This window comes from Epinephelus lanceolatus, chromosome 17 (genome assembly GCF_041903045.1).
Source record: "Epinephelus lanceolatus isolate andai-2023 chromosome 17, ASM4190304v1, whole genome shotgun sequence".
Lineage (NCBI taxonomy): Eukaryota > Metazoa > Chordata > Actinopteri > Perciformes > Serranidae > Epinephelus > Epinephelus lanceolatus.
In genome coordinates this window covers 32,689,096-32,716,739 of record NC_135750.1, presented here as the reverse complement: position 1 = coordinate 32,716,739, position 27,644 = coordinate 32,689,096, and the positions used below count along the sequence as shown (strand labels likewise).

General features: G+C 40.3%; 1 protein-coding gene across 2 annotated transcripts in view; it reads left to right on the top strand.

Moving 5' to 3' along the window:
* Positions 1 to 27,644, top strand: part of inpp5a (inositol polyphosphate-5-phosphatase A) — a 172,897-nt gene that overhangs the window by 40,063 nt on the left and 105,190 nt on the right. For both annotated transcript variants that reach the window (XM_033612776.2, XM_033612777.2), the window contains exon 2: positions 10,916 to 10,957. In XM_033612776.2, coding sequence (XP_033468667.1) covers positions 10,916 to 10,957 — 42 coding nt within the window. The remainder of the gene's footprint in view (positions 1 to 10,915; positions 10,958 to 27,644) is intronic.

Genomic DNA, 27,644 nt, shown 5'->3' with positions numbered 1-27,644 from the left:
AAAAGTAGGTATGCACCAAAATGAAAATTTGTGGCCGAAGCCGAATAATATTAAACGCTTGGCCGAATACCGAGTACCGAATACAGAATATCGTTGTTTAGTTTTTCATTAGTTTTTGCAGATGACCCCTCTCCAGATTAGTGTTGTCACGGTACCAAACTTAGATCCTACTGTACGATACCAATGAAAATATCACGGTTCTGAGTAGTATCACGATACCACAGCAAAAATGAGGCAGATGTGCCTTTTGTCATTTATAAAAAGATAAATCACTTTTCTATTATAGGCTACATCAATGATATTTCAATGGAATAAATTACTTATTGACATATTCATACTTCAAAAACAGCATCAATGAGTAGCATCAATGAGTGTTTAACATAGGGGGGGATCAAAATAAAATAAATAAATGAAGTAAAAATCAACCAGACACCCTCCTCCCCCTCATAAGTAAAGAACAGTCCCTAAAGTGCGGTGAGGTTTGTGGACCGTTAACGGCTCGTTTCTCCTCTGACATGTCACATACAGTCAGGTCCATAATTATTTGGACAATGATACAGTTGTCGTCATTTTGGCTCTGTACACCACCACAATGGGTTTTAAATGAAACAATGAATACCTGCTTAAAGTGCAGACTCTCAGCTTTCATTTAAGGCTTTTTTCAAAAATGTAGTATGAACCGTGTAGGAATTACAACCATTTCTTCACACAGTCCCCCGACTTTAAGGGCTCATAAGTATTTGGACAAACTAACATAATCATCAATTAAACAGTCAGTTTTAATACTTGGTTGCAAATCCTTTACAGTCAATGACTGCCTGAAGTGTTGGACACATAGACATCATCAGATGCTGGGTTTCTTCCCTGGTGATGCTCTGCCAGCCCTTTACTGTAGCCGTCTGCACTTCCTGCTTGTGTTTTGGGTGTTTTGCCCTCAGTTTTGGCTTCAGCAAGAGAAACGCATGCTCAATTGGATTCAGGTCAGATGATATGACTTGGCCATTGCAGAACATTCCACTTCTTTGCCTTAAAAATGTCTTTGGTTGCTTTTGCAGTATGCTTCAGGTCAATGTCCATCTGTACTGTGAAGCATCGTCCAATGAGTTTTGAAGCATTTGGTTGAATCTGAGCAGATAATGTAGCCCCAAACACTTTAGCTTTCATCCTGCTGCTCTTTTCAGCAGTCACATCATCAATAAATACAAGAGAACCAGTTCCACTGGCAGCCATACATGGCCATGACATAACAGTACCTCCACCATGCTTCACTGATGAGGTGGTGTGCTTTGGATCATGAGCAGTTCCTTCCCTTCTTCCTTCTCTTGTCTTCCCATCATTCTGGTAGTTGATCTTTGTTTTATCTGTCCATAGTATGCTGTTCCACAACTGTACAGGCTTTTTAGATGGTTTTTTGACAAACTTTAATCTGGCCTTCCATTTTTAAGGCTAACCAATGGTTTGCATCTTGTGATAAACCCTCTGTATTTATTCTAGTGAAGTCTTGTCTTGCTTACAAGAGCAGCAGGATGAAAGCTGAAGTGTTTGGGGCACCATTATCTGCTCAGATTCAACCAAATGCTTCAAAACTCATTGGACGATGCTTCACAGTACAGATGGACATTGACCTGAAGCATACTGCAAAAGCAACCAAAGACATTTTTAAGGCAAAGAAGTGGAATGTTCTGCAATGGCCAAGTCATATCATCTGACCTGAATCCAATTGAGCATGCGTTTCTCTTGCTGAAGCCAAAACTGAGGGCAAAACACCCAAAACACAAGCAGGAAGTGCAGACGGCTACAGTAAAGGGCTGGCAGAGCATCACCAGGGAAGAAACCCAGCATCTGATGATGTCTATGGGTCCAACACTTCAGGCAGTCATTGACTGTAAAGGATTTGCAACCAAGTATTAAAACTGACTGTTTAATTGATGATTATGTTAGTTTGTCCAAATACTTATGAGCCCTTAAAGTTGGGGGACTGTGTGAAGAAATAGTTGTAATTCCTACACGGTTCATACTACATTTTTGAAAAAAGCCTTAAATGAAAGCTGAGAGTCTGCACTTTAAGCAGGTATTCATTGTTTCATTTAAAACCCATTGTGGTGGTGTACAGAGCCAAAATGACGACAACTGTATCATTGTCCAAATAATTATGGACCTGACTGTACCTGTGTTCGGCTGGCTCGGCTGTTCAGGTACTTCTGGGCAGTCCACACGCCAAGAAGAGGATATTATTGGAGCCGTCTTCTCCTTGCCGGTAAGCCGATGGCCGCCGTATTTGACAGGAATACATTACTGTCTGTGTCTGTGACCCCCGTTCAATCCACAATCGGTGGGATTCACCTTTCGTTTCTGCTGCTGGTTGAAATCTGTAGGCTGCTCGCCCAGCGTGCTGAATGATTTAAGCCTATTTTGCTCGCTCAAAACTATTTTTAGTCGCAAATGCGAGTGCAGTGAGGGACGGATCGCCACACTGCCGACATTTTAATCTGCCTGTCATGGCACGCTGTTTGATTGCGTTATCAAAACATGCTGCTATTATTCGGTCTTGCTTTTAACTTAATCCACCGAATACCGAATGTGTGTTTTTTTGCAATATTTGGCCGAATATATTCGGTTACCGAATATTCGGTGCATCCTTACGTAAAAGGCTTCTATTGCATGCCTACTGCCACTACTGTACATTTTAACATCTTTATCTAGATTTTTTTCCTGGATCTAGAAGATTTTTGTTATCATTGATTATGTTGTTTGCAGTGGATACGAGGAAATAAAATCATATCAAGAATAATGAGCATATTCGTTGAGCTTGGAACAATATCAAAGCAATGAAAGGATTGTCTTTGAAAAGATGTTTTTGTGAGCTGTGGTTGTTTGGAAATCCGTTCCTAGCCTTCCTACCAGCAAAAGCCATCACTGATTTGTTATCTCATTTTGCATGGCAAATGAGGTGGTCATGATTTGGAAAAAGGATCTATTTCTTCCTATTGAGCTCACAGCTTGTTTACTCAAATTGGACATGACTCGTTGAATATGTGCTTGAAAGGGCAAATTTTATTTGGTTCCCTGAAAGGCCATTCTGATAAAGTCACAAGCCCTTTCGGATGATTTACACAAAGGGGGCAAGACAGACTGCTTCAAAACAAACAAGAGTAAGCCGAATGGGTAGAGCGTAATGGCATTGCCATAGGCCTGTCACAATAACTACTTTTGTTTGACAATATATTGTTCCAGAAATAATTGCAATTACCATTACTGTCATTTTATGCCACTGATTTAATGATAATACGATACTATACTAATGCAAATACACCCTTTTCATATAACAATGACATTGCAACACCTGTTAATATATACAAGAAAGTATATATCAAAATGTAGTACCTTTACAGGAGTCATCCAAAATTACAGACAGTACAAATTTGGCCAACAAAAGCAAAACCAAGTGATCATGCGTCTGACAGACAACCTTAGCGTAGCTCCAGTAATGCTGCAGTTACCTCTTTAATGCAGGTGTATTGCAGTCGGCTCCCGGGGATGAACGGCGTGGGAGCTGGGGCGGTTTTCTGGTGGTTTATGGAGTGGAGGATGAAATTGTTGGACGGCAAAACTACAAATGCTGACTTTTTGGCTTGTTGCCAGAGGTTGTCAAGCTTTAATTATGAGGACTGTGCATATTCTCACTCCAAAAGTGCAGCTGTAGGCTACCGGCAAGCTATGCTGTGTCGTCTGTGAAGTGTTTAGGCGAGGTAGAGAGAAAAAAAATGTTGGTGACATTCTTATGTAAGTATAACAAGCATATAAACTTGACAGGCAATATTGAGGTCAGCAAAATGATAGAGGTCATTTCCATATAGCATACAATAAAGTGATAAAGTAATATCACGACGGGCCTACTATCAATGTGTGTTTGGTGACTTCTGAGCGACCCATACTAAAACTTTAAAACTGATATTATCAGTGTTTTTTATATTAATATAAGATCACCCGTTTAATCTGATCTGAGATGTGCAATTTCCATTAGACTGAACTGAACACAAACATACTTTTTTTTTTTCCCTCGTTGCTGTGTTTTGTAGAGTATTGGCACAGAATTAGAAACCTTCAGCTGCTTCCATTCAGAAATGCTCTTCATCAGCCCACGTCATTCAAACTAGTGTGTCAGGCACTCCAGATAAACACATCCACCTCATGCCATTCCTGTATGTTACTGTACATGTTGAGAAACTTGGAACACATGCAGAAGGTTGTTCTATTTTTAGTCGTGTGTCTGATTTGCTTTAGATCGAGGTCTGCTTTTTTTTATGCCTGAGACAGAGATGAAAATAGACGGCCGCATTAAAATGGTACTGTACCTTGGTTTATAAGTTGTACCTCAAATGCGGCTATTTTTCTCGGTGGTAGACCTGTGTGTGTCTGGTATTAGTGCCAGGTGTAACCAAGCAACCGTTGCTTTTTTAAGACTCTTCATCTCCACTCACTTCTTTTCAATTATGGAGGTTGAATGCAGCAGAGCAAAGTTTTTTTTACTGTATTTCTCTTACCCCATGCCGGTCTTCTCTGAGAAAGTGAGAGTGGGCACGCTTTCTGGGAATGGAAGAATAGCACAGTTGTTGAGAAGGATGAAAATAACAGCAAGCAGAGAGGGGAGGATGGACAAACCTAGAGATCAGCACAACCTAATGAAAATAATAATATTGCAGTTGAAACTGAGGCCAAGAGGAAACAGCGTGGGGATTACTTGGAGTAGGTGGAGAAGGAGGAAACCCATGTGGTGGCCATGTGTTCCCAGCAGATCGCCACAGGGGTCTTTAACGGGATGGGCTTTGACGTAATTTCCCTACCAGCCTCAGTTTAACCGGCCTGCTGTAATACCAAGATGGGTTGAGGAATGCTACTGCGCTATTAGCCAAAGAATGCCTCACAGAGAAACAGCATGGGGAAGAACAGTGTGTGCACTTTAGGTCATGACCTCTGAGGCTCTGTGACGGCCTGAAGGTTGCAGCAGCAACAGATCTCCAAACAAACCACCATTTGAGCAAAATGATCCCTAACCCCAAGTAACTGATGTCAGTGTCATGTCCCCATGGTTCTGTCACACTTGATAGCATGCAGTCTATCTTTTTAAAAGAATAACCTCAAAATATAAATGACAGTTATCAGAGTATGAAACCTTTGAACCTATAAAACTATTCAATATTCTAACAATTCCATGAACTCCAGTGCTCAAAAATAAAGTTTTAAATAGAAAATGTGATCAAATCATGACCTTAAAATTGAACGTTTAAAAGACTCATGGACTTGGAGATTCATGACACCTCTGTAATGGTTATCTTGTGAGAACAATCAATAGGAGGTAACTTCACAAATAGGTTGCACACAAGTTTTAACTCATCACTTCCTGTTGATAGACAGGTCACCACACATTAGGGGCAACGTACAGAGTTCTTATTAGAGAAGATGGTATGTTTTTTTTTTTTTTTCCATACAGCCTCAGTTTGTGGTTTAGGTTTGAGTCAGCTCACTCAGATCACACAGAATTTCCCACATACGTTTAGTGGTGTTGCAGTGATATAGATACTTTTGCTTTTTTGTTGCCTCTGAAACTTCTGTCCTCCACCCCAGTAGAATGGAGCTGTTTACGATATCTAAATTATTTAGAATAATCCACACATGTCACTGCCAGTAGATTTCAAGGGGATAATTTACTGTAGAAAGTAGTTCCATTAAAATATTTTCACAGCAAGGTCAGTCACCTCCATTTCACTGGAGATAAAGCTTCATTTGTTGATATCACATAACTTCTCAGCACATAAAAGTGAAAGTACCTGCTCTGGTTGACACTGTTGGGGTAAGTGAGAAAATATTTTTTGTGATTTGGGTGTACACACCCACAAGACACACATGGGTGTATCTACTCAAAAATGTTTCCCTGTATAACCTTGATATTCTGAAATATCTGCAAAGATCATTCACACTGTAGAGTTTTACTTCTGCTCAGTGTGACATGACATTTTTGGCGAGCACGCCCAGCTACAGTGCTTTGCATTGTATTTGTTAGATTCAAAGATTGGGCATTTGCAATCAGCAAATATCTTGTCACAAGACACCTCTTACCTCCCAGTTGAAGGAAGAGCTGATGAAGTTATGATTTTTGTCAATTGTTCTGCCCAGTGTTAGCCAGGTGAGTTTGTGTTCAAAACAAATCCATTGGATCTCTTTTCTCATTAATTAGAAGCAATTCTTAATTCATAGGAGTGGACACCTGAAGGATGGTGGGCAGGTTTTTCATTATCTCTCTGTTTTGTCCATAATTGAAGCTTTGCTGATGTGTTTATATCAAGCATGTGAGGACACTTCAGATCTACCTTTTTTGAGGGCTGAGATCTTCAATAAATTTCCACTTAAAAGCCCAAGTAGAGTCTCGTAGTTCCCCACGCTGTCTCAAAAGTAGGCCATCCACTGAGAAACTGAGGCATGGGCAAAGATGAGAGAGGAGGTGGAGAGAACTAAGCGAGTGAAAGTGCCAGCGGAGGAAGAGGAGGTGTTCATGAAGGACGGGCTGGGGAGGGTTTGGGTTTATTTTTACCTTTCTGCCAGTATAGACCCACTTTCTAATTAGCTGCAAATTAACTTCCGATAAGCTGAGGGCGGGTGGCAAAGTGCCGCGGCTACAGATATAGACTTGCTTGGCCCTCTCTTCCCTTCCGCTATTAGACTTTCTCTCCGGGGCCCAGGCCTCCGAGGGCCCGCCGTTCCTCCTCTGGCAAGGCCAACATCTGTTCCACAGAACCATCACATCAGAGATGGGTCGGCCTAAATCTGAGCACTCTGGATGAATCTGTACACGGCCAAGCTGCTGTCGCTGTTCTTTTTCCGCTCTCTGCTTCACGTGGAGTTGATCTAGGACATGTATTCCCCAGAGGAGACACTTGAAGGTTTGTTTGTAAAACTGTCAACAGTATAGTTTCATTGCCTCATTTCCATGGTCACCCCTCCGTCAAGTTGGTGTCAGCTGCGTTGTTTCATGCAAAGCCTACTTGCGCACTTGGAGCGAGATTTTTTAGAGATTAAATTCATGGCCCTTGCATCCCGTGAGTGTCTGTCTGATATAAGAGTGATACACAGGAAACCTTTGATATCGAGAGTGTAGTTTACAGTGTTCCTGGGAGAAACACCCGATGGAAAGAGCTAAAAATACCTGTATGATTCGTCAAGGGCTATCATTTCACTGGATGGTACCATCACTGGGATCCCGCACTTCAGAGGATAAGGATCTTAACATGAGACACACACAAAAACATTTAAAATATGGTGTTGACGCACAACTTGCCAATAAACCAACAACTCAAACACGCATTGCATCACGTACTACAATTCCAAGGGTACACACCAAGCAGTAAAACAGCAACTTGCACCATCAGACTGACCTGTTAGTGTAAACTTATGACTGTATGTGACCATTTACATTAGTAGCAGGATATGTCAGGTGGCAAATCTGTGGTTTAAACTTTTCTGTTCCTCTGTCTGCCTGTCTCTGTCTCACTCTCTTTTTCTCTTCCTCCATCCATGTGACTAATGACAAGGTCCAGTGCTTATGTCCTTATATAGACCTATGCTCTGTCTGATCTGGCTGAGGCTGGGATGATTGTGTACACACACACACACTTTCACACACACACACACACACACACACACACTTGGTAAATCTTGAGACATTTAGTTGCCCCTAGAAATATCAGCATATATCAGGCATAAGACCTTGAGTGCATTCATTAATGTGTTAGTATATCTATGTTGGTGGTCTATTTTTAAATCCTATATTCTAGAAATCCTAAGAATAATTTTCACTCTGTGCTTACTTTCTAAAACACATTTCTGCAATGAATTCATACCTTGATGATAAGGGAATAGTTTACTTTGGGAAGTACACTTAAAGCCACAGTCGGTAACTTTTATACAGTTAGTTTTTGTCATATGTGCTGAAACTGTCACTAGATCCACACAGGAGTACATGAAACAGATAGTCCGTGAAGAAATCATATTCCTCCTCCGTGGCTAAAGGAAAGTTTGCTCAGGCTTGCTTCATTTTGGATCAACTGTTTTCAGCGTGGCAGCCAGGCCACAAACTTCCAGCCACAGCTAAACAGTACACTAAAATATGTTTCTATAAACATTTGAGGTGAGAAATAGGCAATGCAGTCGCACAGTCTTGATTCATACTTGATCAGTGCTGCCTAGTTTAACTGTTCAACTGCAGTTCATTAACTGTGATTGACATGATTGACAGCTGCTTTAGAGACTCCTCAGCTCTGATTGGTTGTTTTAGCAGGCTACAGTATACAGTGTCACATTGCTTAGGACTGGATATTGTTTAAAAAAATGATGATACCAGTACAAAAACCAGTACTCTTAAAGTGATATCGATGTCAATAGAGTACATCATTTATACCTTTTTTTCTACTTCATCTGACACCCATCCTGTGAATGGGAGCATTAAGTTGTTCAAAATGCAACCATACTGCTGATCTTCCAACTTCGTCGAACACACTGTGCTCAACTTCACACCACAGACTGTATGATTTGTAGTTGCTGCTAGAGTGGCCCAAACACATGTTGCATTAAATAAAAGACTACTTGTGGTGATTGGCTACGAGAAAAAAAACATACCAATAGTCATTTTTTTTTCTAGATCTGGGAACAAAAATGATCAAATGCAAGTATTGTTTGACTGGAGAAATTTTGATACTTCTTGGTTCCAGGTTATTTTGGTTGATACCTTAAATGTATAGAATACTGATGTCCAGCCCCAGTGTTGGTGGCCATGCCTTTCCACCCAGGATCTCAGCCAGACATCTTTTTTTCACTCCTTTTTTGGCCTTCTCAGCACAAATTAAACTGCATAGAAATAGTGCAAGTTTCCAGTTACCATCCATGTTTATTTTGGTACAAAAACAGGCAACAGTGGGCATTCTCGCTGGATTTGCAGGGGTCATCTACTGCTGGAGCCCCAGTCATTACTGAGCAGTGGTTCAGTGTCTTGTCTTGTGTGTTTACTGAAGTTATTGCTCCACTGTGACTAAGATGACCGGAATGACCTAGATGAGAATAGTCCTACTTTTTAGGTTGGTGATGTGTAACATTAATAAATCAAATGTTAACTGTTCATCAGGTTGATACTGATTTTATTTCCTGATTTAAACTACACTAACATTTCAGAGTGAAAGTTGGTGAGTGTAAATTTTAAGTTTTTTGTTTTTTTTTGTCAAAGTCAAATTTTTTATAGATACAGTTGTCATGGTGATGAGATATTTGGTGTATTTTGCGCCCTGTTGCCATCCAAGGCTACTGCACCTACTTCTGTAATATATTAGGGCTTTGTTACAGATACCCACAGAGCCTGCAGATCCCTGGTGTATTCTTATTATAGACCAGTTTTGTTAGGACAAACTCTGGAACACACACACACACACACACACACACACACACACAGAGCTGTTCATCAGACCTAGTTATCGACATAGGGAGATCTCTCCTTAAATGGTAGACTGCCCAGGGCCCTGTCTCTGTTTCCACTGCACAAACCAAATGGAGTCGAGGTCTGGGAATAGCCTTTTAAAGTGGAGGGGAGAGAGGGAGGGAATGACAGATACAGGCAGAGCAAAAGAAGGTGAGAGAAAGAGAGATGGTGAGAGGCTTCCCCATGCCCTGGAGAACGTAATTCGTGACCCTGAGAGAAAGTTACTGTAATTGGAGGAAGGCAACTTTCTGTCAACAACAGCATGTGGTTATAGATATATTAGATAAATGGATATACATACATCTCCTACTCAAGACCCAATGTGTTTGTGATCAAAAGAAATCTTACATGTTTGTCTGAAAATGTCAGTCGGGTCTAACAGGACGGTATCCAGGAGCCTGTTTACACTTGGTATTATCATGTGTTTTGTTGATCCAAACACAAGTGAACAGCTGAGGCCTATCGCTGTTCACACCTGTAGTTATCATGTCAAGGTCAAAGGGCACTGCACACAGTTATTATGTCCACACTCTCGCTAACTGCTTGCTAGTCATGTTAGCAGTTGTGTCTTTACAGCTGGAGATATTGCTGTTAGCAGATTTAAATACGTTTCCTTCCATTGTGCAAAATAATGGACAGTCACGCAATACTTTGTCCAGCTCCTCGTCCAATGGGCAAGCTAATGTTAGCGCTAGGTAAGTGTGCTGTCATCCAAACAACCACCACATCATGAACTGATGACGTAGTCATTGTCGAGGATGCATTAGTGTTTACACGACAAAAGATATGTGGTCCAGACCACCTCGGCAAGTGGTTAAGGTGATGGGATCGCAATGTGTCTTGGTAGTTATTTACACTTGTATTAAATGCACATCACCTAAGACTTGGGATGGGCAATATGGAGAAAATCAAATATCACAATGTCCCAAATACCTGATATTGCAACAATATGCTGGGGTTGACTATTTGTGCTTTGACAGCATATTTACACAATGACATTTTTGATAAATATTCATCAGTCATGTCATGTGGATATAATAACTCAGTGGGTGAAGTCAAATATTAGAACAGAACAGTCTGGTAAGTTCAGAAAATGACATCACTTTACTGTAATGCAGCTTTTATAACCAGGAAAAGACAACGCTTATGATATTGCAGTATCCAAAATCAATATCTATTCTCATATCACAGTATCAATATAATATTAATATATTGCCCGGCCCTACCCAAGTTGCATGCTAATGGAACAGGCGCCAGGCAAATTACATTATCCAACGCAACCAATCTGGCATTTGTAACAAGTTAAAAGGCACTTTGAAACACATCGGATCTGTGATGTTGTCAGAAAATACTGTTAATGATGTCAGTAACATCTCGTCTTTTCTCTCTTTCCAGCCTGAAAATCTACAGAAAACGTGGCTGAGGGAGTTTTATCAGGTAAGTGATACAGTATCCAGCCTCATACATACATACGACTGTTACTACAAGTAGCACATCACTGTTTGGGGTCTCAGCTGATTCACTGGCACCCCACCTGCTGGTCTCATGATCCTCCACATGGCCAGTTTGCTGCAGCTGAAATAAGAAACTCCTGCTTAACATAATGAAAGTGCTATCTTAGCCTCTGGCTGCAGACAGTAATACCTTGCTTGTTCGTTTTTCAGCAGAGGGTTGTCAAAGCTTAGATATCATAAATAAATTGAAAAGTTATCATTTAAATTGAACTTGACAGAATATTATTCATATGACATCAAATATTATTTAACAGAATTTTTTTCTGAAAACACATTGATAATACGGGCTATTGTAGAGACAACCCAGGCTTAAAATGCACTTTTTTTTATTATACTATAGCTTTTACTATTGCAACGTATGTTATCACAATTGTAACATTCTCATGTCCACATCACCCTTTCTCTAATTTGCTATAGTGGTAGTACAGTGGATGTACTGTTCATTGCAGGCCTGACACATTTTGCTATAGCTTCAAGTGTTGTCATGGGACTGTGACCACAAACCTTGAGCCTAGTCCACATGAATTTCTTGTTAAGTTGAAGCTCTGTATATTAGGTCAACGTAGGGCATGTGCTTCCTATAGCTTCAGCGTCTTTTTGTAAAGAGAAAAATTTTAACCTAGTTCTGCTGAAACCTGTGATGCACTTGCTTTTTAGTCCAAAGCTTCAATGTCTTTTTATAAGAAAAATCTTGCAGACTAATGTTGTGTAAAGCCGCCGTGATCTTATTCACCTCATTTTCACCCCTAAATGCATTGTTTTTTCAGAGAGCAAAAGCTTGAGCTCAGTCATGTTTCATATCGTACCTTTTCATCTACATAGGAACCCCTGACTAACCACAACTCTTTCCACTGGGGTAAGGGAAGTGAGGCAGCTAGAACTCTCAACTGCTGTCTAAAAGTGACAGACAGAGAGAAGAGAAGAGAGAGTGAGTGAGACGCAGAAAGTTTTGCTGCGATAACCGACATTTTTCTTCACTTCTCTGGTGTGGTTGTGAAAAGGTGAATTCAGTCTACAAATACATTCAGATATTTTTATGAAAGTGTCACTTCCCGAGGGCATATCAATGCAGATTGGTGCAGTGAAAGTAGAAATCAAATTTAAAATTCATTTTTGTTTGTTTCTGTATGTGCACTTATTTAGTGCAGAATTGAAGAAAGAAAAGAAAGGAAACTTTGATACCTTTTTTTCTGTTGTGATAGCACCTCCTGTAGTTTTTGGTTCTAGCACTGGTACAGTAGTAGTGCAGATTGAAATTTTTGGCTAAATCTGACATTCTGGTGCGAATTCTACAATGACAAGACTGTGTTGGTGGGGGCCAGGGTCAACTTTTTCTCCTGGGTGTACAGGGAACCCAGTACAGCACAGTTGCATGCTTCAATAAAGTCTTACAGTCCTTACAGTATCTTGCTTGTAAATGTCTGCAGTCTGTAGATGATAAATCAAATCCCTTATACCAGCTCATTGGGCACACACCAAGAACGGCTTTGGTCACCGACAAAGTATTCTAGAGCCAAACTGGCAACAATTTTTTCTGTTAAAGTCTATTATTTTCTATTTTCAAGGTAAGAAGACAGCTAACAGTTGAATTTTTGGATGTTCTACGCCTTTAAGTAGATAGAGTAATGTTCCAGTTTTCAAAGTAACTTCATTGTAAAACTAAAGATAAAAAAGTAACGTGTATTAAACTAGCTAGATAGCTAATTACTTACGTTAACATACAGCGTCTCCACTGACTTGTGGTATGCATGTGAGCATATACATCAATGAAGTAATTATGTGATCATGGGAGAGACTCATGCAGATGAGATGACGTCTGGGTTAAGAAATGGTATGGCCCATTTTAGGGGTGGCTGAAATTGTTTTGCAAGATTCTTTCTGGCATTAATATGGGAAATATCATACTTACAATACCAGGTGGGAAGGATAAGTATAAAAATTTGTCCCACTGGCTGGTGGGACTGGTTTCTACTTCTTTTGGGGGAGTTCAGTCATTATTAGAGTGATCAGAACCCTGCCTCAGTATTCCCGGTAATTCAAACCATGGCCATCACCACAACTGGACCCATTAAGGAGAGATAGCTGATGCCAGCTAGCAACCTGCCTGTGTAAAGTCAGATGAACACTGAGTGTGTTGAGCTGCCAATGATGCAGCAGGTGTGAAATGATAGGAGCAAAAAGTAGCATCTATTTGGAATCAGGGCTAACATTAGCATGCTAAGCCACATATTTTCAACTTTCTGAGTGGAAGCTAGTTAGCCTAACTTAGCTTAATAGTTTCCACTTTCTGAGTTAAACATAGCCTAAACAAAGCAGCAGGATGGGTCCTCCTACATTGTGAATGTGTGTTAAAGCTAATGCTGTGTGCTTTTGGAAGAGTTTTTAGGATACAGGCCTAAAACTTTCTTTAGCCAGCAGCACTGCAGTTAACAGTGCAACTCTAACAACGTCGGGAACTGCCCATTGGTTCGACAGCCCATTGGTTCGACATCCCATTGATCTGACCATATTAAACTCATTGTTCCGAAGTCCGTTCCGAAATCATCATGATGCCCTGTGGTTAAGGTCTGGTTAGGTTTAGGCACAAAAACCACTTGGTTAGGGTCAGGAAAAGATCATGGTGTGGGTTAAAATGAAAAAGAAAGTGGCAAACACATAAGCCGTGAGCCTGCTCCGCCTCAAGCCGGTCGCGGCGCACCATACGCCCGCCGTGAGCCGTTCAGCACCGCGGACAGTCGGACTAGTGGGATGTCGAACCAATGGGCTGTCGAACCAATGACATGGACCCACAACGTCAGCCTGCTGCTATGGGAAATGTTCATCCAGAGGCAGGCCTGAAGCTCTGTTTCCACAAATTTATGCTCTTAGAAAATGGAAAAATCTGCACAAAACCTGCAACATTATTACAGTTTATATAACCCCTACAGAAAGTGAGAAGAATTCAAATTTTAGTCCACCAATGTCACCTCACCAGTCAAAGTCAAATGTGGCAGCACTTGATAAATGAACAGACAGAATGACACAAAAGGGAAGTCAAAAAGAAACACTGAAAAAAGAAGACAGATAATGAAAAACATCCAAGGAGAAACACAGTGATGAAGAAACAGAGGAAGAGACACACAATGAGATTATCTGCAAATTCATCAGCGAGGACGGCTGGAATTGAGCAATTCTCACAGCGTTACTCAACACTGCTGTCAGGCTAAATAGCCCAGTATTGATTTGTGCGTCAGTGATAGTAGCGTGCCACTGCCAACTGAGGGGCATTAGAGCCATGAATGTCTGTAGCCTGATGATGTAGCGCCAGTGTTTCGGCTATAGAGCTAGACAGGCCAAACAGGAGGGGATCCTGCTTGGGTAGCATCAGGTGCACACGAAGTTAACTACACAAAGAAAAAGTGCTACAAGTGAGAGGAAGGTTCTCTTTTTTTTTTGAAAGTGAGTTGAAATCCAACACTCAGTGGCTGACAGCGTTTTTCCTGTAGCAGCTTTATTGTGAGGAAGTATCCTGGAATAACTGTATGTGACCCAGACGTTCATTTTCCAATCATGACATCACAACCCTAAACTATGAGCTTATTAGTGAACGAATAGATAACTGCACAGTGGTTAGGAGGGCATTGTAATGTTATACTGCACAGTGGCAGTGAGAAAAGGATACACATACAGGATATTAACTATTTAAAAACTTGGATTCAGAGAGGCACACACTGCTTCACTTTGACAGTAATTGTTTCTATTCTAAGATGTTGCATTATCATGTTTCTCTACGCTTCATTCATAATGTATTAGGGTTTTTTTTTTTGTTTTTTTTTTTTGAGGAAATGTATTTCTGCGGAAACACTTTCTTTCAAGTGTTCCTAATATAAATGCTGGAGCTCTTCAATGCAGAGAAGCTGAAGTGTAGACTCAATTTACATTACTTGCACTCGAGTCAAACTGGAGTCACGAATTTGATGATTTTAGACTCGACTTGACAAAATTAAACAACAAAAAAAAAGACTTGCAACTTGACTTGGACTCAAACACTAATAATAACTTCACTTGGACTTGAGACTTTTGACTCGAAAATACTTTATACCTTGACCAAAGATTAAAAAGGATATTGTTTTAAAAGTGTGCCACAGATAAATTAATTTCCCTTAATTTACTGAACCAGCTAACATTAATGCTGTTTATTTCCGGCAAGTCAAAAAAAGGGAAAAAAATGGTTCTAAGAGAATTTTGTACCATACAAAAACTACACAGTGGGGGAAAAAAAAAAAAAAAAATTGCAGTATGCAAAACACGCAGGTCGGAAATAGAGATGCATTGACTTCCAAAAAAATATGTTTTAACAAATGGCACATTTTAAAGGGCCAGTGTGTAAAATGGGTTGAAAACTGTTGTAAACTGTGACATCAGTGGTCAAATTCTAGATTGCAGGGCTCACTCGCTCACCCCTCCCGTCGGGTAAATGACGGTGGCCTCGTAGGGACAAAAAGCCTTGCGCACGAGTTTTTCAGGAGTAGGTCTATCTAGCGACGAGGTGAATGTTTATTTAGAAATCTAAACCATGTTACGATGTTGTAATGAATCCCTCACGAGCAGGAGACCAGAGGAGCGTTCGGGAAAAAGGCCCGTTTATTTGAGCAGTCCAGAAACTCTGGTAACACTCCACTCCGTCCCAAACTCTGACTCTTCTGGCATAACAGACACACTTCATAACTTTACACACATACTCGTTTACGATACTAAGTGGGGACCGACCCCCCTCCCCTCTCTGCTCCGCCAATCTCCAGCCCGCACACTGACTGACAGGGTAGCCGGTAAACAGTGCTCAGCTGTTTATTTAGCCTAGCAATATCTCCGGACTGTAGTAGCTGCAATGGACGACTTTGAACGCGATTTTGAAGAGTTTCTTGTAGCGGACACAGACCCAGAGCCATACCTGTTTGAGCCGGAGTACACAGATGAGGAACTCCATGTGTTGGATGCTGAGCGGGGTGAGAAGAGAGGCTGAATGCACAGAATGGGATTCGGTGCTACCATTGTGGGGGAGATATATCATCAGGAGGAAAAGCGCCGCAGAGAGTGCATCACAAGGAGTGAAGTTGCGTCTTCTTTTCCTCGCAGATGACGGTTCGGGTTCATTCTCTCCTGTTGTGGTAAGTGTGGTCCATTCGCAAACTTTATAACTAAAAAAACTTTTCACTACTCTCTATCGACGAACTACTAACATCTGCTGTTTCCTCCTCCTTCTTCCATCCTTCCGCTGTCTTCGTTGGTTCATTAATACACGCGAAACGCATTCTCTGGCTGGCTGGATTGTCCACTCGGTCTGCCGTACATACATGGCGGCGCAAGATGGTGACCTCTCTAAAGCAAGGCCCTTGATATATGTATATATATATATATATATATATATATATATATATATATATATATATATATATATATATATATATATATATATGAAAGCATAATTATAAGGCTACGAAAACCAAACGAATTTTATTTTATAGTGATCATACACTTGTATAAACATATTAATGGGTAGTATATTCAGATTCAGATTCAGATTGACAATAAACCATGCCAAATATTACACACTGGCCCTGTAAAGAGTATTAATGATTTCTTTGAATTTAATATATTATCATCTACTCAATCTATTGTTAAAATTACATTACATTTGGTGTAGCGCTCAGTATGACATGTTTAAGAATCAAAACCTAAAGTTTAGGACTTTGCTTGACTCAATACTTTCCTCTCTTGACTCGGATATCAGAGCAAAGACTTGAGACTTACTTGGGACTTGCAAAACAATGACTTGGTCCAACCTCTGCAAAGAAGTGAAAACATTTTTTTTAGTATGCTTATTGTGTGCAGGCAATGTTGGTACCCTTCCTCAGGTAGCATCAATTCTGCATAAGAAGTAGCTGCCTGTGCAAGCTTTTTTGTGTTCCTGTAGGCTCTTAGTGCCTGCATTTGTGCATATATTATGTATAAAAATATGTATTTTACCTTCTGTTTCATAAGGAGCAGATTCACCCGCTGTTTGTGTTTGAACAGTGCGACAGTGATAGGTGGAAAAAGTGGTTAGTTTAGACCAGTATGTAAACCAAGTAAATAAAGGACACTTTAAACACTGCTGAGAAAAACACACAATATTATTTACTATTCCCAGGAAGCACCGGTCCATTGGTTGTAACTGAAAATATTCCAGACTCACCCTGAATACACACACACACACACACACACACACACACACACAGCCTGGCTGTCATCATTCTGTTCTGCCTCAAGCATATACAAAAATTCTTTCCATCACATACTCAATTTTGTGAGAACATTAGGATTTATGCTCATAGCCCAAAGCGATAGAACTCAGATAATTTATCGGGATGTTTTTAAATTTGTTACAATACGTTACAGTCGAAGACCTCAGAACAACTTTGAGGCCACAAAGCATTTGAGATCCGTATTTAACTGCAGTGCGTCTGCAGTCAAATGCTCTGTTTGTAATAGATTGCCTCATGCGGGAGTCATGGATTTCCTCATATAAACTGAATCCACATCATACTGATTAAATGTGATGCCGGAGTAATATCTAAGACGCCAACTCTAAAAGCATGATTAGGTTTCCTGGTAATTGCCACACTAATAACTTCCATTAAGTCCTCTTAATGTCAACTCAAATCAACACGAGTGATGCTACTAAGAGCTGAAACATATTGTGGCTTGCCACATGACTCCAACTTTCTTTCACTCAGCAGAGTAAATTTAGCTGATAGTTTGTCTGCAGTAGGATTCACAAGCAATCAAGCAGAATCCCAATGATTTTCTTTCAGCATGATCCTGCTGATACTGAGTCACCATCTAGTGTTTCAGTTTCGCTAACTGTTACAGCTCCACATTGTATTTACATTAGGCCTATACCCAAAAGTCTAAATGTTAATTCTTTTCACTTTTTGTAATAATGATACTATATTTATTGTGCATAATTTCCCTTTTTAAGAGTATAAAACTCTCCGAGGACATATGTGAGGAAACCGTGTCTAAGCTTTGAGCTTCTTGATCTGATAAACAGTACAGCACTTCTGTGGGCTGGCATACCTAGGGGACATGCTGTCAACACTTATTTTTTGTCCTTTATTTATTTTTTTTTACAACAGAGACATTTTACATTTTCGAGGGCATTTACCTGCAAATCCACTTCAAGAGACTGGCCTTTGATTTCTGTCTCTAAGGACATCTGACAACAAGGAACAAATAATACAAAAAAAATCGAAAAAAAGAAGAAAATTGTCATTGTTTAAATAGCTTTTTCTTTGAGAGAATGTTGAATTGAATGTATTGTTTGAGGTCACTGCTAATACTAAAGTCACTGAAGCATAATTTCTTACCTGTGAATTTACATTTATGGATATGGAATTTGGCCATTATAGAAATAAGATTAATCATGTACACAAGTGTTTTTCTGTGTATTATTTTCTAGGTGACCAAACAACATATTTCTTCAAACCAAGGCAAAACACTCATTAACATTCTCGTGATAAAAGCACATAGGTTTAATCAGAAATTCTTCACAACTGGACAATGCCAAAATAAATGCACAACAGTTTCTTCTTGACATGCTGTCAACTTAATGTTTATGCTGCTAACTAGAGGTTGTTATAGCTATGTATAGTCTACAAATACTAGCATGAGTGTTGTGTTAGCGCTGGTTACAACCATCAGCAATTTAAAGGTACATTGCGTAGAATTTTGTGGCATCTAGTGGTGAGATTGCAGATTGCAACCAACTAAATATCCCATAACCTTTACTATGGTCACCTTCAAGGAACATAAAAACCACAAAAGGCCCTCTCCAGAGCCAGTGTTTGTTTTGTCCATTCTGGGCTACTGTGGAAACATGGCAGTACAGCATGGCAGGGCCAGTGGATGAGGATCCGGTCCCTATGTAGATATGAAGGGCTCATTCTAAGCTAACAAAAGCACAACAAGTCTAAGTTTCAGGTGATCATACACTAATGAAAAAAGTCATAAGTATTAGATTCCATTTTTGGCAATAGATCCCCATAAATCCTGCACACTGCACCTTTAACACGTCTGTCCCTTTAATACACTCAACATTTAGAAGGACCCATAAAGCTGTTAAAAATGTGTTCAACTTGAAAAATGAACACTACCAAGCTAAGCTAACTAACTTCCATCACAAAGTGGAAGATCGTTAGGCGGTTCACCAACGATATTACTGATTCCTATTCAACGTTGTTTTTAGGGCTGTAGTCAACCAAAGAAAATCTTGGTCGACTAAAGTCGCACATAATCTTCAACTAATCGATTAGTCGTGGGGGGAAAAAAATCTGCACGTTATTTTTACTTCTGCGGTGGTGTGTCTGTCAGTCTGCAGTTACACCTCCAAAACACTAGTCGGTGGTGGTGGAGGACTGTGTTAGGTGCTGTAAAGTTTAGTTCAGATCAAACTTTATTTATATAGTTGATTCAAAACTCACATTATGTGGCTTAATAGAGACAGTTTCAAACACAAGTATGCAAATTGGCTTCACTATAAATTGACCTGACATGAACTGACAGACAAACACTTGTCTTTATCTGGACACATTTCCCCCACCAATACAACATGCTAACGTTATTAGCACAAGTATATGGCATTTTACATTGTATAAATTAGCCTAGCATCTAGCGTTCTTTTCCTCTTCTCATATAAAACCAGGGACAACAGCAACATGTAACAAAGGTAACGACTCCATTACAATTCACAACATTCACCGACAAAACAACTGTCTTATACTAAACACGTTTTCCAAACAAATACAACATGCTAACGTTATTAGCGCCAGCCTCTGGCATTTTACATGGTATACATTAGCCTAGCGACGAGCGGAGATTTCCTCTGCTTATATGAAGCCAGGATAAATCCCAAAGTATAAATCCCTGAAGGATAAATCACACACACGACTTAAAATGCTATTTTAGTGGAGGCTTTATTGTCTTCACAATTTATTGTTTCTTATCTGTGAAATAAGAGTAAATACAAGCTTTGTTTCCACTGAGGGAAATGGTTTCAGTTTACAGACACAGACAGGGGTGTTTTGAAAACACCCCCATTTTCACAGGTAACTTAGCCTGTCCCCTCACCGCAGGAAAAATAATGGATTAATCCTGGAAAGCTGCTGATGTAGCACTTTTCTCCTTATGAAAGTAACACAACGATTATTCAACCAATGAGAATTTGGTCGGACGAGAGCATAGTGACCAAATAATCGACTAGTCGACCAAGAGACTACAGCCCTAGTTGTTTTGTTCTTGTTATTTCACCACCTGCTGAGTCATTTAAAGCTCCTGCACACTCAATGTTGTGTTTGTCCCGAGTTACAGAAAGGTTCTGGCTAGTGTTAGTTGTCTTTCTGTTATGGGTGCAGTAGTGGTGATGGTGAGTGACAAGATTGTGAAAGCTTTTAGTAACAGGTAGTTCTCTAACCTCAGCAATACTTACATTCCTATGTGATTTGAATCGTGACATGAAGTTACTTACCTTAGTAACGTATGGAATGCTGAAATTACAGAAGTACACCAGCTGGAACACAGACAAATGATATATATTGATTTCTGCGTAAGAATGAATATTAATTTCAGTTAATGTTTAAATTAGTTTTAATGAATAAGATTTATTAGAATTGAAATAAGATATATGTGACAGCTGAATATTTACATTAAGTAAATACAGGCTGCTTGAATGCGCACTGGTTTTCTCTGGTGTTCTGTACATTGTCCTATAGTGTCTTGCACAGTAGAGAGAGGATTGTCAGTCTGAAACAGTCCTTCTGAATAAAACTACTTATGTTCAAATGCAATTTTTTAACCAGTAGACCGAATAACTTTGACGTTGCGCTAACAAAAACAGTTATGTATGGATAGACAACTGGCGAGTGATTTAATTTGCTGACAAATGTGAAATCAAAGTAGTCATTTTCAGAGGTAACTGAAACGTTTTATATACATATACAGTTCAACATGGTGGTCTGTCTGACCAGACGTTTCAATTAAACCAAATCTACGGGCAGGGAAACTTAGCAATGTACTGCTGTGGATGGGGGCTGCAGCGGAATGTATTTTAGTCACCTAAAAATTACCCAACTAAAAAAATCATTTTCAGTTTAAGTGTTTGATATATTTGGAACATTTTCTCTGCTTTACATTACACTCTAACAGATTGAGGCAGCGGTAGGTCAGCAACGGAGATGTACTGTGGCGCCCCTGAGAAGTGTCACAGAACTAGGTGCAAAACAGCCATTGAAAAGAAAAAAAACATCCAGTAAACCAGCTCTGATACAGTTACATACCTGGAACCTGATTGGTAACAATAAACATGTCTGTGTTGCTTCAGGCTTAATCCTACTAGTATTATCCAATTAAAATAAGCCTCTGATGTCTCTGATAGTGATCTTTGAAACTGTTTTGGGACATTCCTATTTTCCAGTTTTAGTAGTTCTTGTTTTTTCTCTCAGACCAACTGATTTAAATGTAATGAAAAGGGCCTCATTATGCCAAAATAATTCACCTCATTTGAGATTGTACAGTTAATTACAGAAGTTAGAAAACACAGAGAAGCAAACATCTGCCCTCAGCTGCATGGCTTTCAAACTCTCTGTGTCAGCTTTGCTTTACTCTTCCTTGTCACTGGCATGCCAAAACATGTTGATTGCCAGGTGATTCCAACCTGTGTGTTTTCTTTCGCACTGAGCTTATTGGACACCACGAGCATAAAGCATATCTGTGTGTGTGTGTGTGAGAGAGCATGTCCTGGTCACGGCTGTTTAGGAATTCTGTTTGCATTGTGCAGCATGCTTGTGCACTTCAGAGGAAGGTGTCATATCTGCTAATGTGTGTGCAGTGAGAAAGAGGGAAAGTAAAGCATGCATGGAGAGAGGGAGGGAGAGAGAGGTGTGCCCCTGTGCGAACAGGGTAGGCCTGTAGCCTCATGCCAGCTCCGCGCTGCTGCCGGCTGACGTCATGGAAAGAAGCATCAGACTCTGAACTCGGCGCAGCTGGGAACAACCAGCAGTGACGGCTGGAGTTAACTACAATCAGCCATGCTGCGCTAGCTCATCGTGACCCCGCCACACACAATACACTCACTGTGTCTTCTGGGCCGTCAGTTATCCTGCTGTGTGGTCATGAACTCTTTGGACTATGAAACTATGATTTGCCTTTTGCTGGAAAACCTCAGAGAAAAGCACATTGTGTGTTTGATCAAGTTAAGTGTCACGACTTCTGCTTTGAGTTGACATGGCAAGCATCCAGAGGCTGTTTCACACAGGAAAACTTTGCTCTCACACCCACGAAACTGAACCAGCACTGTCGCTTTCATCATGAAGCAGCATTTTTTCATCAGTTAACATTTTGGAAAACTTGAAATTGGTGTCGCCATTGTAGATTGTGACACCACCCCTCCAACTGAAAAAAAAGAAGTGTGTATTGATGCTCTGACACAACTGTATGCATTCCACATTCAGTCAACTGTTGCTGACTCAGGCTCGTAAGGAAAGAGGTGTCTCATTTTTTTAATGCGTCAGAATGAATCTCTGTAGTTTCACTGCAGCATCCTGGAAAACAAACAGTAAAAGCTGTTAAACTGGCTTTCATTAAGGTGCGACTACAGCAAAGGGCATTGGACTAGTTTGCCTGTTGGTACCTGCAATTTAACAACATTGTTATATGTGTCTGTATGTCGGTGTGTACTCTGGCTGTTCTAGCCTTCAGCTCAGTGAACAACACAGCAGATTAAGTTTGTAGCTACTGGGAATTCCTTCAGGAAATACAATTATTTATTCTAGGACACACCTTGGTCATAGTTCATTGCCATGTTTGTGCCTACTGCTGCAAAACCTTCCACAGTACTCATTCCTTCTTTTCTTTTGATCTGACTCTACTCTTTGACTCATTTTGCACAGGCTGTGTTTTCTGGCCTCCTCATACCAAACATGTTTGGAGCAGGTTCGACAAACTGCAGTCTTAACTTGTGTTGTTCAGGTTTTTTGGGCAGGTGAGAACAAACTGAGCTGCAGCAAGACGTCTGCAAATGTTAGTTTCCTTTCTAACGGAACTGCGGGGCATTTCTGTAACAATGTAATCTGAATTATTTACAGGAATCTGCCTCTCAATGTAAGGCTTTAGAGGTGTACAGAAACAGATGTTGACATCTGGCCGTCAGCACTTACTCATTTATGTGAAACAAAGCTTGTGCTATTACTCATTCAGCTTTTCTTTTATGTGTTCTTAACGGGTATGAATATCAAAGATGGCAAATTACAGGAAAGCGCGCAGACACTGCCAGCAGGCTTGGTTACAGTTAAGGGTGGGTTATTTTTAACTTGCCTGCTGCAAAAAATAGCTTAATTGTTGGGATCACAAATTACTCTGTTCAGTGAGCAAGCTGTGGGCCCATGGTTAAGTTTTATTGAAGCATGTGGGTCTAAATGAAGAGAAAAAGCACAACTGTTGACTTCTCTTATTTGGGAGGCACATGATACATGCAGTAAATTAGGCTTTTTCAAAGTCTTTTCTTCTCATTTCCTTACTTCTCATTCTGGTAAGTCCAATCAAATCCTGTGTCAGGACTCTCACCTTATCTCAGGATATCCCAGTCATTTACACATAAGCAAAGCAGGGTCATTTGCCTCCACATGTGTGCACTAGACTGGGTTAAATGAATCTGGTGAAGCTGCTCCTGCAGTGTAAACAGTGCTTTGCATTGCACCACACTGAATTGAATAATCCCACAGCCTATTTGCATTGGAAACTTCTCTGGAGCATCACAGGCCATTGACAGTGTCCCCACATCCAGTCTTGTGATCTGTAAAATGCAGAGATGCACAGTGTTGAAGGTCATTAGATCACTGATTTGATGTATCATTTAAAGACCCTATCTGAAATAATATCATGGATCCTGAACCCCCCCCCAAAATTACTGATAAACTCCAGATTAAATCCCAAAGCCTCATATTTCCCATGTTATGTTATCAAAAGATCTGAATCAACAGTTGGACAGTGAACAAGAATCTTTGTTGTACGTCAGCTCACAAGCTCCTCTCATCCCTGTGATTATTTCCCACCTCCAAATAAAAACCATGAAATAGGACTCAGGCTCTCCTGATTAGTCTTCATCAAAGGCCCTCTCTGTCTGATAGATTATCTCTGGTGCACAGTGCCGCTTTTGACCTTTATTCTAGTTTTTGAAGATGACGCAAATTGTTAAAACACACATTAATATTCCTCAGCATAAACAAGAATTAGAATTTGTGGGAACTAAAAGTTTTGTATAATTTGACTACCCGCAGCCAGTCAGTAAACAGAGTCCTGTGACTCTTGTGACATGTTGACCTACGTGACAAATGATTTCTTCCTACGTAAAAACGCATGAACAGACATGCAGGTTAGGTTAATTGGTGACTCCAAACTGCCTGTAGGTGTGAATGTGAGCGTGAATGGTTGTCTGTCTATATGTTAGTCCTGTGATAGTCTGGCGACCTGTCAAGGGTGTACCCTGCCTCTCGCCCAATGAAAGCTGGGATAGGTTCCAGCCCCCCACAGCCCTCAACAGGATAAGCGGTTACCAAAAATGAATGAATGATTACAGTGTGACAGAGCTGATGATATGTATTATTTAGTTCCGAAAACATTCAAGAACTTAAAAAATGTAAAAGTCAACCAAATGCCCAGCTGATCATTCACTTAAGTCATCCAGTCAAGTTCTTTAGAAACATTGCTAGCTTGTTAGCATACTTACCAGCATTTGGGTCTGATTTCTCCAAAAAGCCCCCTACTACTATTTGAATTGAGTGCACACAGTTGAACTGTCTTCAGTGCTTCCACTTGAACTGATATGTCAACTACTCGTCCACAGACATTTGAACTGCATTTATCCTTCTCCAAAACTGACAATTCAAGTGACAGAATCTTGTGCTCTTCAAATGACATCATAACTGCTTTCATCTTTTACCTGGCAGCTGACATTTTAACTGCATTCGTCACTTTGCCTTTAACTGACATTTAAACTCCTTTTAATGGTTACACTTTGACTGACACATCAAATGCTTTCAAGTCCTCAGCTTTGAACATAAAAAAATTTGAACTCCTCAAACAATGTTCACTGTCAGCCGATGCTTCACTCATTGCTCAGGCTTAAACTGAAACTTCTTACATTTTAATTGCTTGTTCAACTCTTTAGTATTTGGATGCCGCTTCAGCTACAGCTTCAACTGCTTCAGTGTTTCAATTGTGTCAGATGTTTCAAGTGCACACTTTCAGCAACGAGCACATTTTCAGTTTCTTCAGATGATGAGCTATGACTGAGATTTGTCTTTTAATACAAGTGTCACATGTGTCACCAGTGGTGAAGTATTCAGATCTTCATTCACAGCCTTACTTAAGTAAAAGTAAGGAAGTATTATCAGTAGAGTGTACGTGGAGTATATAAAGTAAAAGTAGTCATTGTGCAGTACAATGTTACCTGTCAGTGTACTATTATAAATGATGTTTTTGGAGTAATATTACTGCTGCATTAATGTGTATGTCGCATTTTCCTGCTTGTACATGTTTAGGTTATGCCAATTTAAACTCCTTTATATACTCATGGGTACTTTAATCTACAGCAATGCATCATATTCTATAAGATCATCATATGTTTGTAGCATGAGTGTCCTGTAAGAACAACCTTTCCCCAAAAAAACAACAACAACTCTGCTTTCAGCTTTGTGATGATACATTTTCCAGCTGATCAAAGAGGATTTTTAAAGAGTTAATTTTGCTCAAGAACAGCAACACATTTGGAGATACATGTCTTTTATTGGACAGAAAGGGGATGAAAACTAATCTGCAAAATAACTAAAGCTGTAGTGTAAATAAAAATAAAAGTAAAAAGAATACTATTTACCTTTGAGATGTAGTGGAGTAAAGGCATAAGTTACAGTACTTGAGTAAGTATACTTAGTTTCATTGCATCATTTTGTGTCACGTGGCTTTCTCTTTGATCAATATTGAAACAACCAAAATCACAATAATGATAAGAACACATCATGATACACAACCAGGAGCATTGTGGATGTTGGCTGTTATCACTGAGTCAAGGATTGTGAATTTGGAAGACACTGACATTGAGCAGGGCAGTATTTACTTTAACAGGCCTCTTTGCCTCCAGCATACTCACATGCACAGTTTGACAAATATGTTATAAAGACAAACGGGAACCTCCTTGGAATTCAAATGAAGCCAAGAATCAGGTCACGGTAAGATGGAAAGAGAAAAAGAAGAGAGGACACACCTCCATATCAAACACATCAGTGTCTGACATCCTTGTGAGGTTGAGAAATGGTCCCATATGGCAGCACTCTGTTAGTCATGTCAGCACGGCCAGACAGGCTTTTCTCAGCACTGCCATGGCAGCTGTCACTGTCTGGAGGTTGTTTAGAGAGGCCACTACTGTTGTTGCCCATCATAAAATCAAGTTTTATGGATACGATATTTGACGTGTCAATATTTCTGCCACTGCTCGACCCAAATGTCAACAGAATTTCTTCTTAACAGTGGTAGATCTACATGGATATTGGTCACAGGTTTGCTGTTTGCTGAAGTAAAATAAGGTCACTGGTTGATGCTGTTTGATTTTGGGCTGATAGCACTGGTGATTCTGGTAATGAAATTACCACCTGGATGCTGTCTGTTTGCCAACGCAGACCTGAATTTACAGCCTGGAAAGATAAATAGAATGCACTAACACAAGCACTTGCATGCTAGTGTGTGCACACACACCTACACGTCCCTCACGTCACATTCGAGCCTGACATTAGTTGCAGGCTCCTTGAGAGTGTGACCTTTTCCATCGTGAGTTGATAGGTCCACTAATCTTTCCAAGTTTGAGCTGCTGTAGGTCCCCGCTCTTGGGTCATCGGGCTAAGTGACAAGCCATAGGTTGATGGAAAATCCATAGTGTTATTGCCATACATTACTTTTATTTGATTGGGCCTGTAGTGAGCATAATGCAACGCCGAGGTGGGGTGCTGGTGAAGTAGCAGGGCTCCGTTCGGGTCCAGGGACCATTTGTCGCTCCTCCAACCCCCCCAGTGCCCAGTGACATTGATGTATGTTCTCTGCCTACCATCCATAGGGCTGACCCTGTGAGTGCTTGTGAGTGCTGTAAATCACTATGTGCTATTGATTTTTCCATTAGAGGTCAGCCACCCTGAACGCCTCTGACAGGGTGCTCACAAACACCTCGCTGTGTGTGAGAGGGAATGTTAAAGGAAAGCAACATGAGGTCATGTGACTCTGGATGGGATAGCTTGCAGGCAGTGAATTTCACCACTTTGACTTTCTATACAATATATAACCACCAATTTGTATTAACATGCATGCAACTTCTTTTTTTCTATACCAGCCTGTATTTGCTGGAGTCTTGCCCACATTCTAATAAGCATTCATATTCCTACAGCACTAAAGTTGTTCTTGGTATAGTGAGTGATGTGCCAGCATGAGCGCTGACGTGTGAGCATCTGTAACACCCTGCTGTACATACATACTGTGTTGCAGGCACATCCCTGATG